The sequence below is a fragment of the Gymnogyps californianus genome, chromosome 11, assembly GCF_018139145.2.
Source record: "Gymnogyps californianus isolate 813 chromosome 11, ASM1813914v2, whole genome shotgun sequence".
Classification (NCBI taxonomy): Eukaryota; Metazoa; Chordata; class Aves; order Accipitriformes; family Cathartidae; genus Gymnogyps; species Gymnogyps californianus.
This window is the reverse complement of record NC_059481.1, coordinates 15272313-15289837: the sequence shown is the minus strand read 5'-3', so window position 1 is coordinate 15289837 and position 17525 is coordinate 15272313. Positions and strand designations below refer to the sequence as shown.

General features: G+C 46.8%; 1 protein-coding gene across 1 annotated transcript; it reads left to right on the top strand.

Moving 5' to 3' along the window:
* Positions 1 to 7494: 7494 nt before the first annotated feature.
* Positions 7495 to 16186, top strand: MINAR1 (membrane integral NOTCH2 associated receptor 1). The gene is made up of 3 exons (XM_050903555.1): positions 7495 to 9792; positions 11291 to 11545; positions 15774 to 16186. Exons 1-3 carry the CDS (start codon positions 7495 to 7497, stop codon positions 15969 to 15971), a joined length of 2751 nt encoding a protein of 916 aa, XP_050759512.1. The 3' UTR covers positions 15972 to 16186.
* Positions 16187 to 17525: the final 1339 nt, after the last annotated feature.

Here is a 17525-nt window from a genome sequence, read left to right as displayed (position 1 = left end):
ACGCTGGGCGTCCCCCTCCCCTGCACACCTTTGCACCAGGCTGCGGGCGCGCTGTCACCTTCTGCCCGGATTTGGGGTGCGGAGAGGAGGGGAATAGCGGGGCTGACAGTGCGGCGGGAGCCGGGCAGCACCCGGGGCCGGGGGGGGGGGGGGGGGGGGGGGCTCCGGGGGTCGGTGCCACCGGGACCCCGCGCCGACCCGGGCCCCTCCGCAGCTCGCGAGGCTGCGAGAGCGGCCGGCACTCGCGCTAATAATAAAAATAATAACAATAATGACTTCAAAAAGCCGAAACGCGGATCCCCCGCCTCCCCGCCGCGCACCGTCCCTGCGGGCTGGCGAGCCCCGCCGGCCGCCCGCTGCCGCAGCGCCCGGGGCCGGCCGGGGCAGCCCCCTCCCGCAGCTGCGGGCGGGGGGGGGGGGGGGCGGCGCAGGGAGGCTCGGCCTGTGCAGCCCCTTCCCTCCTCCCCTCCCCTCTTCTCTCCTCTCCTCCCCTCTCCTCCCTCCCTCCTCCCATGCCAACCTGCTGCCGCCTTTGTCAGCGCAGCCCGGCGCTATGGCATCCTGCTGGGGCTTCAGGCTCGGGCTCTTCCTCCTCCTCCTCCTCCTCCTCCTCGTCGCTGGGAAGCGGTTGCTGCAGCGGCAGAGCCAGCCGTGACGGCCGCGCTCCCCGGGCAAGAGGCAAGCGGAGCCCCCAGGTGAGCCCCAGGTGCGGGGAGGGGGGCACGGATGGGCAAAGGGGTGGGCTGGCAGAAAGGGGCTCTGAGGACAAGCGCCTTCTGCTCCCTAGCCCCCAGGGATGCTCTGGGGACAGGGGGTGCCGGGGAGGGGGCTTCAGCACCGGCTCCCCCCCGCCGGGTTGGGGGCAGGTGGGGTAAGTGCAGGTAAGAGACCCCCCCCAGCCCCTGCGGTCCCCGCCGGGCACCCCGGGGTCCCACCTCTTTGTCAGGCTCCCTGGGAAAGGGGGGACTCAAAAATGTTGAAACTCCATCTGTGACTTTGGCAGCTCCACTTCAGTTCCGCACAGCTGGATCTGCGTGTGGGCAGCTGGAAGGGAGCAAGTGGGTGACCCCTGGCCTGGGCCCTGGGGCCCCCAAACCCCAAGGGGGGAGCCTGGAGGGATGAGGAGCGCTAAGGAGGGGGACCGGGGAAGCAGGACCCACCAGGGTGAGGAAGCCAGTCTATGCAGAGTCAGGTCTGGGGTGGCAGTGGGGTTGTTTTAGGTTTGCCGTGCAAAAATCCAGGTTGCCCACAGATGGAATAAATTGCTCACATTTAACTCGATTAGACCTTTTTGTGTCTATCTGTCAGTGTTTGCAATGGTGTCTCCTTATGCAAAAATTTTCAGGAAAAATGTGACTTGGATGTGCTCTAATAACGTATTGAGAGGACAGCATTTGTGTGTGTTTGTATGGGCCAATAGTTGGCAAAGAATAACCAAGAGCATATGATGCAGTAATAATTCAAGTAATTTATTGCACAGTTTTAGAATGATTGTTTGCACTTTTCCAGATCATATACATACCTTAACCTGGATTGCATAACTGAACAATGCAAATAATCAGCCTAATGTTATTGTGCAAGAAAAATCAATGGCAAACCTTGTTTGACTTGAGCTCTGACATGGCTGTTGGGGTATGCTGCCTTTATCCACAAGTTCCCCGTTAATTTATGTACTGGGAGCCTTTAAAAACTGCTGAATTCGGGGTGGGGGGGCTGAAGTGTCGTGCAGAGTCCTTTTACAGCGGAGCCTGCCTCTGTTAAGGAGCTAGGTTTGTGAAGCGTGGTTTTCCAGGGCTTGTTCACACAAGATAAGAGCCAGAAATCAGCAACTTCTTCCAGTGCTAGTCCCCACCGAACCTCCCTGTGAACCGCGGATGAGGTTAGCGCTGGGATGCCCAGGAGGATGCAAAGCGTGTGTCGTTCCTGTGCAGAACAGCAGCGAGCTGCTGGCGAGAGCGGGTGCAGAAGCCCTGTGAGCTCCCAGGCTGCAGGCGTTCATCCCCTTCGGCTCTGGAGGAGTAAATAAAAATCACACCAGCGAGGCAGGGAGCCAGCACACATCTCCTACCTGCCCCGGGGACCGGAGCCCACCCCGCTCCTGCACAGCCAAGGGAACGGTCCGGAGGAGACTGCCTGTGTCGGGCTGTTCGGGAGGACTTTTCTTTTCAATGAAAGGTGGAGAGAAGCGATTGCCATTGCGCGGGCAGGGCTCCAAAGTGCGCTTTTTAGTTTTCTTTTTAATGAGCAGCAGAAGGCAGGGGAAGGAGGAAGAATAAGGTGTGCGGACACGGGCATTGTTTCCCCGAGCGTCGGCTCCTGTGTGTGTGCGTGGTGGCAGCCAGACGGGGCTCGAGGTGCCCATTCGTTTGTCAGAAATTTCTTAATGTTTTGACAGAGAAATGGATTTGTGAGTATGGGAGAAAACAAAAACTGAATTCCACCTCGATGCATTACGTGTTTCATGCAAGGTGTGCGTTGCCTGCCTTGTTTTATAGTATCTGGCATTGGGAAGACAGGCTGAAAGATTTATGAGCTCAAGTTAATAGTAAAACAGCATATCACAGGCTCTATATTAATGTTCTCCTGCGCTGAAGTAGCTGGCTCTTTCTGGGGGAATTTATGCGAGGATCGCTCGTCTGTCTGTCGTCGCCGTAATGGTATTATAGGGTGGCCCGTTAGTCACCGTGGGGGAAGCAGAACAAGGATGCTGTTTCCCTCTCGGCAGGCAAATCAAAGGGAGAGGGGAAATGATGACTCCAGCAAGCACATCTGTGCATTAGCTGCACCTGCTGTGGATATTGGGAAATGGGGAGAGCAAATGTCAGAGGCACAAAGAACAGGGAAGGAAATGAAGGAGGAAATAACAGAGGAAGATAACGTGGTCTGTCTGCCAGTGGCCACAATTCAGGCTTGTGCGAGGCACCTTGCCACCCCGCAGCTGCTCAGGGAAGTCGAGTGGTGGGACTTTCTCTTGAATCCTGTGCCGGGATTTATCTGCCCCGATGTGCGCTGCCATGCAGTGCAGCAGGGTTTGGGCTGAAGGCGCCATGGGGGAAAGCGGCCTGGGCAACTGGGGAGCAGTACTAATTTCATGAATTCCTGTGGATTGTGAATTTATATGGCAGTCAGGAGGTGAGGGGACCCCCCTGCCCCAGTGCTGATTTGGGAGGTGGTGAGGAGCGAAAGTCTGTTCTGGTGTTTCTGCGGGGAATCAAGCTACATGAAAGAGGTTCCGCAGGTTCCCCTGGTCTGCAGGACCACAGGGGAGAAGTCTTACGGAGGCTTGATTCCTAAAGACACCAGAAAATAGAACAGTATATTCCCTTTGTGCAGTAGAAAACACCACTAGGGATGGAGGTTGCAATCGTAACATTCTTGGTCTTCTCCTCCAGAGGCTGAGATAGCGGGTTAATGGTAAGATGAGAGCTCAGTTCATTGCTCTTGGTGCAGGGCAAGAAGACATTGATTTGTGGTAAGCCTGGAGCTCATCTGCGTGCAAGGAGAGTCAGACCCTATCAGCTAGCCGTGCAATATGATGCTGTTCAAGTCCATGCTGGGATATAATTGTGCTATTAGAGCAGTGACTGTCGAATCTTAGGAAGCTGAGTCAAAGTGACCCTCCCAGTGTTAATATAACAAAATCATTAAAGATGAAATGTTAAGTGGCTCCTTTGGTCAGAGACTGTCTTGCTGAAGATAAATAAGCTAGATCCTGTCCCTGTGTCTGGTTAGCTCCATGTCTCTGGAGACCAAAGTCAGCTTAGGGGTGGTTTGGAGGGTACGTGTGGCTGCTGGTAGTGAAGGTAAGGCACGAGGACGTTGGTGGAATTGAGGCCATCTGAGGAGGCCCCATGCTGCTGCTCTTGCTGTGGGTGCTTTCATTTGCTTTGCTGCTTTTGACTGATTCATGACCCTGTGCCATCTCTAAAAGGCCTTCCTGTGCTTATTTCGGAGCTTTGCATTTATGTGCCCTGTCCAGGTCTATTCTGGTCCTGCTTTGAGAGATAATGAATGAACGTGGACATAACAGCTGAGATGGTGCATGGCCAAGTGCTTGGCACCTGGGATGTGGCAGCTCCCGGGGTGAGTTGCCAAGAGGCACCTGTCTCCGTCGCAGGCTGTTAGGAGGCTTGACAAGAGACAGAGGAGCTTAATGTGCCACTAAAAACCTTGGCACCGGGTTTTTACATCCCTGACCCAGGAAACAAGATTTCAAGGCCCTTATATATTTTCCTTATGGGGTAATACATCCTGTTCTTCGCAGCCTGAATCTGTTGCATGCTCCACTAGCAACGTTTCTGATGCTCTGGCACAAGGGAGCACCCATTTCCATGCCCAGGCTGAAGCCCAAAGGTAGCTTTCACACTTTAAGTGTGCTCACACCAGAAAGCTGTTTGTGAACAGCCAAGGGGTGAAGAGGAAATTATTCCAACTCCTAGATAGCTTACTTCTCCTCAAGGCCTACACCTGATTTTGCAACCTGCCTTTTCAATTCCCACCTCCCATAGCTGAGCCTCAGCTGAGTGAATTGGCTGAATTCCGACCTTAGCAGCCTCAGCTCTCTCCTGGTCACCCTTGTCTTAAAGCCTCTGTCACCTCCCTGTCCTCTCACTGCTTTACAGCTGACCGCCACCTTCCAGGCTTGGGTCTGGGAGCACAGGGTCCCAGACTGAGCTAAACCAGGTCTAGCAGAGCTCCTCTGCTTGGGATCCATGCTTCAGTGCTGCTGCCTTACTGCTTGGGTATGGATTGGAGTCCCCAAACCAAGGCTCCTTGTCGGTGCTAAATAAAAGCAATGTGAGATTTGGGGGTATGCAGGGCTTCCACTGAACTTGCTGAACTTGTCAGCACTCAGCGCTTTTGAAAATCAGGCTGCACCTAAGTTTTACTAGATTCATAGGATTTAGAAACCTGAATTGAAGTTAAAACCTCTGATGGGAGGGGTACGCTAAGAATGGCTTGGTCAGAACAAAAAATTTGAAGAAACTGTACCTAGGATATCCTCACTGGGATGAGAGAATAAAGACAGAAAGGTAGGGAACAAAATGGGTTGACAGTTTTAAGAAATATATTATTGCAACTGGCTACTTGTGTATTTTAGCAGGAGTGTGAGTGAGGAGAAAGCAGGGCGCTGGCAGGCCGGTGCGGACAGCGCAGAGTGTATATCAGGCTGTGAAAACGCATATCCAGGTGAGGGTTTTGCAAGAAGCTGTGAAGTTACAAATGGGAGGAGATAGTTGCTTTTGCTGGTATTCAGCCCGGAGGTGACAAAAAGACAGATTTCCACTCTTGCCCCACATGACAGGTTTATAACATGCAGAAAATTGACTTGTGATGCCAGTCCCCTGGCAGCTGGCAAAGTCCCCGAGCCCCACATGTGAAGTTTACTCTGGGAGTGCTTGGTGGCTTTGGTGGCAGACAGAGCAGTTTGGACCTAGCTTGGAAGCTTCATTGTCTAATGGTGACACGTCAGAGAAATACAAAGGCAGGCTGTTAAAAAGGCTGTGCCTCCGAGCATACACTGTTGATAGAGAAAAGGGATATAAGCATCCTCCTCCAGCTTTTAGCATTACTTTCTGGAGCTGAGCACTGAGCAATATAACATTTTTGCTCTTTTGTCAGTTTGCAGAAGAGTTGTGCTGCTATGTGTAATACAGGAGCTTTAAAAGCAAACGTGCATGCAGCGGAGGTGTTGGAAAATCCCTGTAGCCATTGGTTTCTGAGAGTAGTGTTTACAATCACAGAAATACATTCACGTTGCTGCTGCTCGACTTCTGATCATCCACAGTAGAAAGATGCTACTTCAATAAACAGCCAAGTCCGTATGGTGACTTGTTTCATATTCTTATGGGCAACCTGGTGTTTTCTTTCTTCCCTCTGGAAGATGCTACTGTGGCGTTTGCTACGAAAGCTGATGTACACTGCCTTCTGACACTGATAGCGATCGCCAGTGTGCAATGTCAGGGCAAGATGAAAGGCTGCAAGAGAGGGAACAGGAGCCCTGTATTCCTGGAGTGGTGCTCAGGAGTCCTCAGGTTTTTGGCTGGGAGGTGACTTTTTAAATGAGTAATAAGAAACCTTGCAAGCCTGACTTTTGTGCTTTGCCATTTGGGTGGATATTCTGCACTTGATGGAGAGGGAGAGACTAGTTCCAGGGGTCATCTAAGGGTGGGAGTGAATGGGGGAAGATACCATACCTTTTTGGGGAAGGGAAAATATTTTTGTCAGTCCTATCAGTAAGAATAACAAAGACAAAGTGACCAAACACAGGAACTGGCAGACTGCATCATTCCGTGCTCTGTCTCTCCTATTAGCCAACAGCAGAGACACTGACAAGGATATTCACAGTAGGCAGATGAAAAATAATCTGCCCCCCATCAACATCCTTTCCTGGTCTGTAATAGCTAGAGGTTGATTTCAACTTTGAAAGCACAGGGGTTTATATCCTTCCCAAGATGTTTGCTAGCGTTAGCTGTGCTTGTTCGAGCTATTCTTGTTATCCACAAAATGTGCAGCCTTTGCTCTCCACCTCTGCCCTATCGTTTCGGGCTGGTGAATGGAGCTGTGCTCCCCAGGTTTCTCTGGGAGCACATCACTGAAGAGGATGTTCTCTGTCCTTGATATTTCTCAGTCGGCAAATCCACCCTGATTGGCAGCCAGCCCTCTAGCATCTGCTGGATTGGTTTCAAGATTCAGTGGAATTTTTTTTGTTTAACTCTTTCTGCTCTTTTCTAAACTTTGCACTTTATAGCTGAAATGGGGCTCATGCAGATTTTTCGCATGGGACTAGGTAGCTTTTCCATTCCTGAATAATAAACTTAGGAAAAAGTATTCCTGGAAAAAGTGTCATGGTATCCAGAGGAGATAATTCAGAGTAGAGGAGAAAATAATGTTTTAAAATAAGCAAGATGGTAATTATGTGCTCAGATAACTTCTAAAAACACGTCAGAAGTTTATTGTCAGATAATCTTCCTGAGAGCCATTTGCAGTCAGATATGAAAACAGCTGGGGTTGTCACGGTGTGGTAGATCATCTCTGGTTAGGCTAGGGCTAGAATTATTGCCAAACAATTTGACGTGTCTGTACTTTCAACCTCTCACAAGTTGGTAAGAAATTCTGTGAAAGCCCCGTAGCAAGCAGGCTGGGATTGTATATCTGCCACTAGTTCAGCCCCTCCAAAGCTTCTGCTGTTTATTCACTTCCTCGCTTTAGTAGACACTAACATAAATGAGCCTCCTTGGATGAAATCCGGATTCCATTTAAGTATTGATTTCATCGATGCTAGGATTACAGCCTGGAGTTCGGAAACATGAGGATGGATTATACAAGCAAGCCCTCGACTGCACGGCTAGGGAGTCAGGTCCCATCTGTGGCTGAATTACAAGGTCCTGAATATTATCTGTGGGTGACTTACAGTCTTTTTTGTTTGCTGTTGTGTGTTGCTGTAGAAGTGGAACGCAGTTTCCAGGCTAAACAACAAAATACGCTTAAGCCATGGAGTCCAACCAGGAATCCTCACTCTTCCTGGTGAAGATCTTGGAGGAGCTGGACACAAAGCAGAATACCGTTTCTTACCAGGACCTCTGCAAGTCCCTGTGTGCGAGGTTTGATTTATCCCAGTTGGCCAAGCTCAGAAGCGTGCTGTTTTACACCGCTTGCCTGGATCCTAATTTCCCAGCGACTTTGTTCAAAGACAAAATGAGATGCACTGTAAACAATCAGCAATCAAAGAAAATCATGGTTGCAGCAGATATAGTAACAATATTCAACCTCATACAAATGAACGGGGGAGTGGCCAAGGAGAAACTTCCAGTTGCAAGGCAGAAAGTGAAGAAGAAAGAGTCCTTCGAGTCCTGTAGATCTGACACGGAAATCTGCAATATGGCAGACTGTGTGCCCAACTGCGAGCTGAACGACCAGGAGTTTAGCCGGGGCTTTCCAGTCAGAAGGTCTTCAAAATGCAGAAAGATGGACTGCAAAGACTGCCAACAGTTTGTCCCCTCGTCAGAACCCAACTTTTTACTCGGCGTTAATAAGGAGATGAAGGGCCGGGCTGCCTCTCTGGACAGGCTGCAAGCGCTGGCATCCTACTCCATTGCCACATCTCCACCATGTGAGATGCAGAGTACATACTTCCCCATGAACATTGAAAATGAATCTATTTCAGACCAGGACTCCTTGCCTATAAGTGCAGGCATAAAAGAAACTTTCATTTCGAATGACGAGCCGTTTGTGATGCAGTCATGTGTCCAGAAAAGAAATATATTCAAAGAAGATTTTCATAATCTGATTACAATATCTCCCAACTTAATACCGTCCAACAAAAAGCCAGAAGATGGACACAGAGAGCCTCAGAACAGGAAAGAAAGCTCTAAGCAAGCTTTCTTCAACCACAGCTTTGAAATGCCATACAGCAGCCAGTACTTGAATCCAGTTTATTCTCCTATACCAGACAAAAGACGAGTGAAGCATGAAAGTTTAGATGATCTTCAAGCTTCAACGTATTTTGGCCCAACTACTATTCTTGGGCCCCAGGACACCAAAAAGTGGACTGGAAAGCCAACCAAGCAAACTGCCTGGCCAGCTAAAAGCTGGAGTTTAAATACTGAGGAGGTACCTGACTTTGAACGATCATTTTTTAATAGGAAGCAGTCTGAAGAGAAGCCACGATACCAGAGTTCGAACAACCCATCTCCAAACTTTCCTTCAGCTGACAGGCATCAGTCCTACCTAAACAAGAAGGATCAGCAACCAATTATGCAGGCAAATTACGCTGTGAAACCAAATGGGCATAAACCCAAGGAAATCCCTTCCATTCTAGATGTGGAGAAACACGAGCCAGTCAAAAAGTTTAAGGATAAAAGCATTAATTGTACATCTGTTCAGATCTTAAGCATTGACAGGACCACGAGTGTTGGGACACAAACAGAGCAGCAAGTTCTGGACCACAAGAAATGCAAGGATCTGTGTGCGGCGGGCCAAGCCAAGTACGGAGAGCGGCACTCTCTTAAGCAGTCGGATGATGACTCTGAAATTGTGAGCGATGACATCAGTGATATTTTCCGGTTTTTGGATGATATGAGTATCAGCGGGTCCACAGGAGTGATGCAGTCTTCATGCTACAACAGCACCGGTTCCTTGTCTCAGGTGCATAAATCAGACTGTGAGAGCTCACCTGAGCACAATTTGACTAAAATCTCCAACGGGAGTGCCTGTAACAAATTGGAGAAAGTGGTCCGGGCAGATAACAGTAACACAGATGATGAACTAAAAACAAGTGTCTGCAAATTAGTTTTGAGGATTGGTGAAATAGAGAAGAAACTGGAATCTCTCTCAGGTGTCCGAGAAGAAATCTCCCAAGTCCTAGGAAAATTAAGCAAGTTGGATCAAAAAATTCAGCAGCCAGAGAAGGTCAGCGTACAAATAGATCTCAACTCTTTGACAAGCGAGGCCGCATCAGATGAGAGTAACTCCCCGCAGATATTTCAGTGCCACAATACTCCTCATGGAGGCAAACTGGAGAATAATCCAGAATGGTGCTGTTCAGATGCCAGTGGAAGTAATAGCGAGAGTCTTCGAGTAAAAGCCTTAAAAAAAAGTTTGTTTACTAGGAGGTCATCAAGATCATTAACAGAGGAAAACAGTGCAACTGAATCCAAAATAGCAAGTATTTCAAACTCTCCCCGAGACTGGAGAGCTATTACTTACACCAACCAAGTTGGCATTACGGAAGAGGAGATGAAAGAGAGAGATGGAGGAGAAAATAAGGACTGGCACAGGAAATCTAAAGAGGTAATTTCAACTTTAACTCACATAATAAGCACTTAAAAATAATCTGGTTATGAATGTCTTCCATAGTCATCAAAAGCCTCAGGGTATGACAATACTTTGCCCTACCGTATTATGCCTGTCTTTATTGTTATCGTAATTGAGTGATTTTGTACCTATATGTTCTTGCTTGGCAGCTGCAATATGGTCAAGTTGTTCCTTAAAAGCTTTGCTTTTTTGAAAAGGGAGGGGGGGTAATGTGGGTGACATCTTTGGAAGATGGTGGTATTCTTCATCATCAGTGGTGATGTAAGGAGGCTGGGTAATTAACTTGGTGAAAAGGGTGTGGGGAAAATTGAAATTCTCTAGCGGTTGTTTTAGAAGGGATATTTTGAAATTGCATTGTGACAGCTTTTATCAGGGAAGTATGTGCATATTTAAAAGCCAACAAAATAGATTCATGGATTCAAATCCCTCAAGAAAAGAATCCTCGTATGTGTACTGTGAGATGCTAACTGTAGTTATGTTCTCTATATCTGACTTTCATGGTCATTTAAATGAGTCTTAAGCCTCCCGTTATGGAAATGCAGCATAGCTGTGTCTTGTTTCGGTTGGTCAGAAAAGCTCTGCCCATCCCTCCCCACAGCTGCCCGCTGCTGTCTTGACAGATCGCATAGCTATCGTGGCCGTCCTTGCACTGGGGTCTGGTTGCTGCTCAGCTGAAACTGTGCATGGTGTGGGCGGTTGTTTCTGTTTCATGGACAGTGGAGAAAGCTGGGCGTCCTTCAGCTCCCTTGTCAATCAGGACCACATGATGGGCATGCTGTGCCTCCTTACGATGGGGAATGAGGGCAGAGAAGGGTTGAGAAAGGAGAGGAAGAAGTTTGATGGAAATAAGTGCAGTTGGGTGAACAAGAAACCGTAAACCATGGGTTATTAGTAGGTTGCAGAAGGGGAAGAAGGTTACCCTTAGTAAGCCCAAACCTTGGCTTTTCTGTACATTGATCTGCCCAGGATGAAATGCTGGCTTTAAAAGTCCCTTCCTCACTCCTGCAGTAGACCGTGGCTGACACTGGATTGGTACCATGGATGGTGCAGTGTCAAGGGGGTGCTACCTGGGGGCTTCCTTCAAGACTTCTTCATTTTAAGACTTGATCTGGAAACAGAAATCTAGCAGCCTGCATGGGTGTCTCAGCTTTTCCAGATCAGCTAGGCTTTTCTGGATGTCAGGGCCATTTTCAGAATAGTTTTATAATCTGTAAACAGTACAAAACCTAAATTTCCTCTGCTGCATCAGCTTTGTGTTCATGTTATGTTGAACATGGAGTTGTGTCTGTATAATACCTCTTTGGTCTGGTTGTGAGGAGAAGGTGGCCAAATGGATTAAAGCCATCCAAAACCTTTGTCCTAGCTGGTACTTTTTTTATCATATGGTGATTCTGAACGGAATATCTCTGTCCTTTGTGTTTAACCCCCTCATAGTCCTGTTTCTTCTCTCAAATTGTTTTGAACCCTATTGCAGGCAGACAGGCAATATGAAATCCCACAGCCACATAGACTCTCTAAACAACCAAAAGATGCTTTCTTGATTGAACAAGTCTTTAGTCCTCATCCCTACCCTGCATCACTCAAGTCACACATGAAAAGCAACCCGCTCTACACAGACATGAGGTTGACAGAGCTGGCTGAAGTGAAACGTGCGCAGCCGTCATGGACCATAGAGGAATACACGAGGAATTCGGGGGATAAAGGCAAGATTGCAGCATTGGATCTACAAGTGAGTCCCATGTGTTTAATTTTAATGGCTTAATTGTGAACGGATGTTGCCAGAATATGCATTTAAGAAGGGATTTGGGTAGCTCAGGAAGCAGCTATGCAGTGTTGAGCCTCTAATCTTGCTGATCCCTATCCATCCTGGCCAGGGACAAAGAATAATGTGGATGTTTCATTGCTGAATGGTGATCTTTGACAGGTTGGTGCTCCCAGCTTATTCTGCAATGGAGAGATGTCCGCTAAGCCATTGCGGTGTTAGTAGCCCTAAAGAAGAGTTGAGGGATAAAGGGGTGCAGAGATGAACCGGTCCCTAACTGCAGCAAGGCAGAGTGGTGCAGGAGCTGGCATTGCTGCTTTTTCTTCTATCCTTGTTCTGTCTGAATTATTCACAGAGAATTTAAGTGTTAGGGCTTCTTCCATTTTGCTAGGAACATGAAACATAAAATACTTGTAGAAGATGTTCAATACCATGACTGTTTTTGAAACACATCGCCGTTGCAGCTTTGAAGTGGCTGTTGGAAACCAGAATCATGTGAAGAGCAGATCAGCTAATGGTGTGTCTTGTTTGCATTTTAGTTCAGCTTGGAAGTGTGCAGGCTCTTCTGCAACAAGCAGAGCAAGTTACTGGGAGACAAATTCAAATTTTGGATTTAAATTTTCCCAAACTGTGGTATATTTGAACTCACAATCCTGATATATAATGGGCTGCCCAGACCCAGGTCTGAGTGCCCACGTTGGATACCCTGTCTAGCCTGATAAACACAAGACATCTTGTAGGAAGGAAGATATCTGAGCACAGGTTTAAAGAGGAAGCATGAAGAATGACATCCAAAATGTGTAAAGACCAAACAAATGTTGCAGTATTTGGTCACGAAACCCAAAATGCATCACATAATGAAGTCCACACTGATGTGCAGATCACTGTGTATCATTTATATGCATTTATACAGCAGCATGCAGAACCAGCCGGGGGACTGGTGCTGACTTCAGGCATTTTGGGCTCCTTGCACGTGTGTGCATGCCCCAGAGCAGAGCAAGCTGCCTCAGCTAGCTACAGGCTTGGCAGCACTTGGGGTACTCTGACCTACAGCTCGGTGCTTATCAGCACCGCCCTAACACGGCTCTGTGATCAGCAGCCTGTGCGGTGCAGCCATACTCAAGCAGGGAGTCTGCTTGTCTGCAAAGCTTGTCCGCCAGGGAAGGTGGCATGCAAGAGCCCGAGACTTGCTGCTCCACATTGGCTCTCGATGGCTTAGTGCCAAGGTACCTAACCCAGCTCCAAACCCAGTAGACTAAGCCCTAGGAAAGCATCAGGATAGTGTGAGAAAGACTTGGATAGCCCAAGTCTCAGGACACATGCCATGTCTCAGGACCCCGTGTTGGCTGGTTTGGAGTTAAAACGATTACCCACACAGTGGGTACATCTCCCACTACTCCCCACATGGGAGTAGTGCAACTCCCATGAGTGTTTGTGCAGGAATTTGCGCACGACAAATTCACCTCCTGGCTCGGCTTGTGCAAACTTCCCTGTCCTCACCAGCCCCTGCTCCTTGCTGTGGCTAACGTGCACTCGGAGAGAAACCAAGTAGCCCAGGGACCAGGCTGCATCTTGCCTCAGCTGCCTGCTGCTTTCTGGGTCTTAAAAGCTTTAGAGGGCTTACTAAATTCCTAACCCTGGTGTTGCAGACTGTATGCTAGAGTAGGAATAGGCTGAAAGAAGTTCCTCTGCAGCAGGCAGTTGCAAAGCATCCCTTACCTGCTGCGTGGGGCAACAAGGGAGGTGATATTTGGGAGCAAATCTCCCCTGGGAGAAGTGTTCTCCATCTGCTCCTCGTAGGGCCATTTCGTTCACTGTAAGCAGCTCTGCGCGACTGTGAGCAAACCAGAGAAATCGGCTTATTGCCATCATTTATCTTTAGGATAAAGGTGATAAAACTTTACTGGTTTGATTCTCTCCCTCCAAAAGGACTGTCAGAATTGCATCTACTCTGCAAAGCCCATGTCTAGACTTTATAATAGAGCTTACTGACAACCTTAAAAAATAGACACAGACTGATGAGTGGGTTTTTTCCCAGTGATTAAGTTTATTAGAACTGAAAGTAAATACATTATGCTTTAATGAACATTCCTATGTCTGGCAATGAAATGGGAAAGGAAGCTGATTAACAGTAATGGGCCTTTTTAATAATGCATCTTCCTTCTGAAGTAGTTAAAAGGTCAATACCAAGGCAGAGAGGTCCAAAACTCTAATTTCCTTGAAGCATATCATGGCTATCTTTGGGGTTTTTTCTACCTTTGTTTATTTAAAATTTCTCCTGGAACTTGGCAAGTCTGCTGACTTTTCCTTCAAAAAAAGAAATTGCAAAACTAGTCAGGCCAAAGTTTGTCCCAGGTGTGGGGTCTGTGTGAGATCTCATCGCTTTGCTCTGTGTATGATGATCCACTGGGATGAAACATTGTCAGGCTATTTTCTGATGCCTTTAGAGATGAGGTTGCTGATTTTTTTCAGAAGGCTGGAATAGGTCATTCAGAGCCCGAATGGTACAATCTCAGACTTGGCTGATGGTCTCTGTTTCAGCATACTAGTGCTCTCATAGAGATCTCCATTAAATGATCATAAAACCGTTGCTCAATTTTAATTGTTTATTTCTGGGGTAGCTATAAAATCACTTCTTGTAGTAGTGCTGTACATAAAGCAAATGCTGCTTTCAGGCAAAGCAAGGTTTCAACCAGTAGCTCGTGGCCACAAAATCTGAATTAGCCAATTAAAGGCTTACCCAAATCCCTCTCAAGTCAGCTGGAGTTTCTTTGTGTGGAGTCCAACGAGCTTCGGATCAGGTCCGTTACGAGCCCAGAAATGGTGTGTGTTAGGGTGTTCTCACTGGAACATTTTTATGTGGAATCTTTTTCATTTTTTAAAGAAATGGCCTTTTGGAGTCCCAGACACAGGAGACAGCTTCGAGGAAAAGCTGTCATTTTTCAAAATGTTCTTTCTGCTTTATTCCTTTCTGCTGGTAAGTGCAATATAATGCCTACTGTTTGGGTTTCCCCCATTTTCCCTAACAGAAAGGATGAAGGGAAAACAACAAGCCAGGTGGAAATGCAAAGCTTGAAGAGCTCAAATTCTAAGGAAGAAAAAACTAAAAGATAAAAACAAACAAACAAGTTCAGATGGAGACACTGATAAAGTTCCCCAGGTTGCCTTTAATTTTCTGACCAATTCAGATTTGCTTCAGGGTTTGTTTTTCCCCACCCCCCCCCCCCCCCCTTATCTGTGTGGAATGGGAGGGCAAAGTCTTTAATTGCTTAAGCATACTCTTAAAATCACCTCCAACCCAGAGAGACTCAGACTTTGGCAATGAGCAGAGTATTGCCTCCTGTGGAAAAATAGATTGCGCTGTTGGGGTTAAATGATCTCATCTGTGGAGATGGTCCAGAGTAATGTGTGGTACCAAATCCTATGCTGGCTGTCCAGTTCCCCTTCTCCTCCTGCCCCTAAAACTGAGACAGCATCATGCATCCATGTGATTTTCAGAAGATGGAGCTGGAAGGAGAGCTCGAAGCTGAAGATCACTCTGTTCTGGGTGATTTCATGGAAACCCACTTGCAACCCCCCGTCCGCGGGGTGTTCGGTGCCTGCTGCCTGCGGTTGTGTATTCTTAAGCTGAAATGAAGGGCTGGTGTCCCCAGGCGTTGCCGTTCCGGAGGCAGTCTGCCAGTTGCCCATCCAGAGGGACTGGGTGCCGGATAGGGCTGGGCAATCGCACCCTGCAAGCAAGTTATGGTAGCAAAATTAGGGTTAGCTTTATAAAATGTAGTGCATGAGGAATATGTGTTAATAACCTTTCCCATCAGCTGGGCTTTAATAATTTAAAAAGCAGTAACAGACCAGTAGTTGCTGACATCTCTGCTGTCGAGCAGATTAAAGAGATTTTATTTAAATGCCATCCAAGATGACGAAGTTTCCGGCAAATCAGAGGTACGTGAGGGATTTTGCAGCAGAATTATACTGTTTCAAGAGTTTATTTTTTGCAGTGTTTTGTTGCCACTTTCGTCAGCCTTATGGAACTGGGACCAGGAGTTGAAGGGATGCGAGAAGCGGCAATAACCCACTTTATTCTGACAGCAGACCCAGATGCAGTTGGGAGGCCTTCAGGCACATCTGCTTTATTTATTTATTTTATTCATGACAGATCCCAGACAATTAACAACTGTTTCCTTTTAATTTTTAGACTCAAGAATCTTTAAACCCAAACAACTTAGAATACTGGATGGAAGACATTTATACTCCTGGCTATGATTCCTTATTAAAACGCAAGGAAGCCGAGTTCAGAAGAGCAAAGGTTTGCAAGATAGCTGCCCTGATAGCAGCGGCAGCTTGTACAGTTATTCTGGTCATTGTAGTTCCCATTTGTACAATGAAATCCTGAAGCTGCGGACAGACCCGTGACTCCCAGCCGCGTGTATCTCAGATAGCTCATGCTGTGTTTCAAACATCTGATGGCAAAACTGTAAGGAATTTGCTAAGGAAGAATGTTCTGAGGATATCCTGATGGAGAATGCTGTAAAAGTAGGCAAAACATGAAACAACTAGAGAAACGTTGTTTTTTTTTTTTTTTAAAGTATTATTTTAAATAACAGACTGTGTGGCGGAGTTAATGGGAACTCAGTTCAATTTTTATGCATTTTTAAAAGTGCAATATTTTTTTTCCTAAAGAAACAATATAACGTTTTACAGAATCAGAGACTGATGAGAATCCAGGCAAAAGAGGAGGGTTGTCTGAGCTATGTTGCATTTAATGGAGGTATGGGTATATGGAGGTAGCACTGTATAGAAGGGAATGTTCTATATGCATTACATCGGGGAGCTAGGAAAGTCTTAAAGCTCTCTACAATGTAGAAAACTCTGAATGTATTGTATTTATTTTATAGTATTTATGTATTTCATGATCATTTGATTGAAAGCAGACTGTGTAGCCATGAACAGAGTTCGTTCCTATGTTCAGATTAAAAAGGGCTCTTTCTATTTGGTCTCGCCCTAAGACCCACTCTATCATCGCTGAGTACTTAGATAAGTGCAATGTGCTGCAGACCAAAAAGATTATGTTTTAAAGCAATCACAAGAGGTTTTAGTTGCTTCTGTTGAATAACATTTGCATAGAACTGGCAAACTTGTCTTGCCAAAAGGGTATTCTTTACCTCCGCAGACAGTGAAATTGTCTCAATTTCACTCCTGCCAGCAAGCAAAGCTGGCAAATCAAAGCAACGCTCTGTTAAAGTTCTTGGAAATGTAGTCTGAACAGTTACAGTTTTTTTCACAAAGTCTTTGTGCCTTTTTTTAGACTGTAGATTAAATAGAACTGTTTAATTTTGCTATTTTAAGCCCATAACATAAATCACAGCATAATGGGTACTAATGGAGGTTCTTTTCCCGCAAGCCTTCTATACAGTTCAGAGTGCTCCTCGAACAGCAGGGCTGGTGGTTACTGAGCACTTATATTAAGGGCACAGTTTTTCAGCACTAGTGGAAACTTGCTGTTAATGCAATGCATTCGGCACGGGGAGATCTTTTGCTTCCGTCTTGCTAACGTACTTAAGAATGATGGTTGACTCTACTGGACAGCAAGCAGTCTGTATCCCATGGGAAATGTCCATTTGATGCTTTATCCCAAATGCAAACAGCAGGTTCAAAGGAATTCTCAAGCTATGACAGAAATTACCTGCCATGGTTAGTGAAAGCAAATACCCAGACAGTGTTACTCTTCTGTCAAGTATAAATGAAAAAAAAAAGTTTAAAAAAAAAATAAAATTCAGGAAATAGTGTGATCTTGCTGGTCCTCTAAGGGAAAGGAGATTCTTCTAGTGAATGCTCTTTATGTAGGGTAATTTGGTTTCTTCAGAAGCAGCCTCCCTACACGGTGACACAGCAGCTAGGAAAGCATTGGATGCTCATTCCTCCGGCTCTCTGGGATGTGCCACACTCG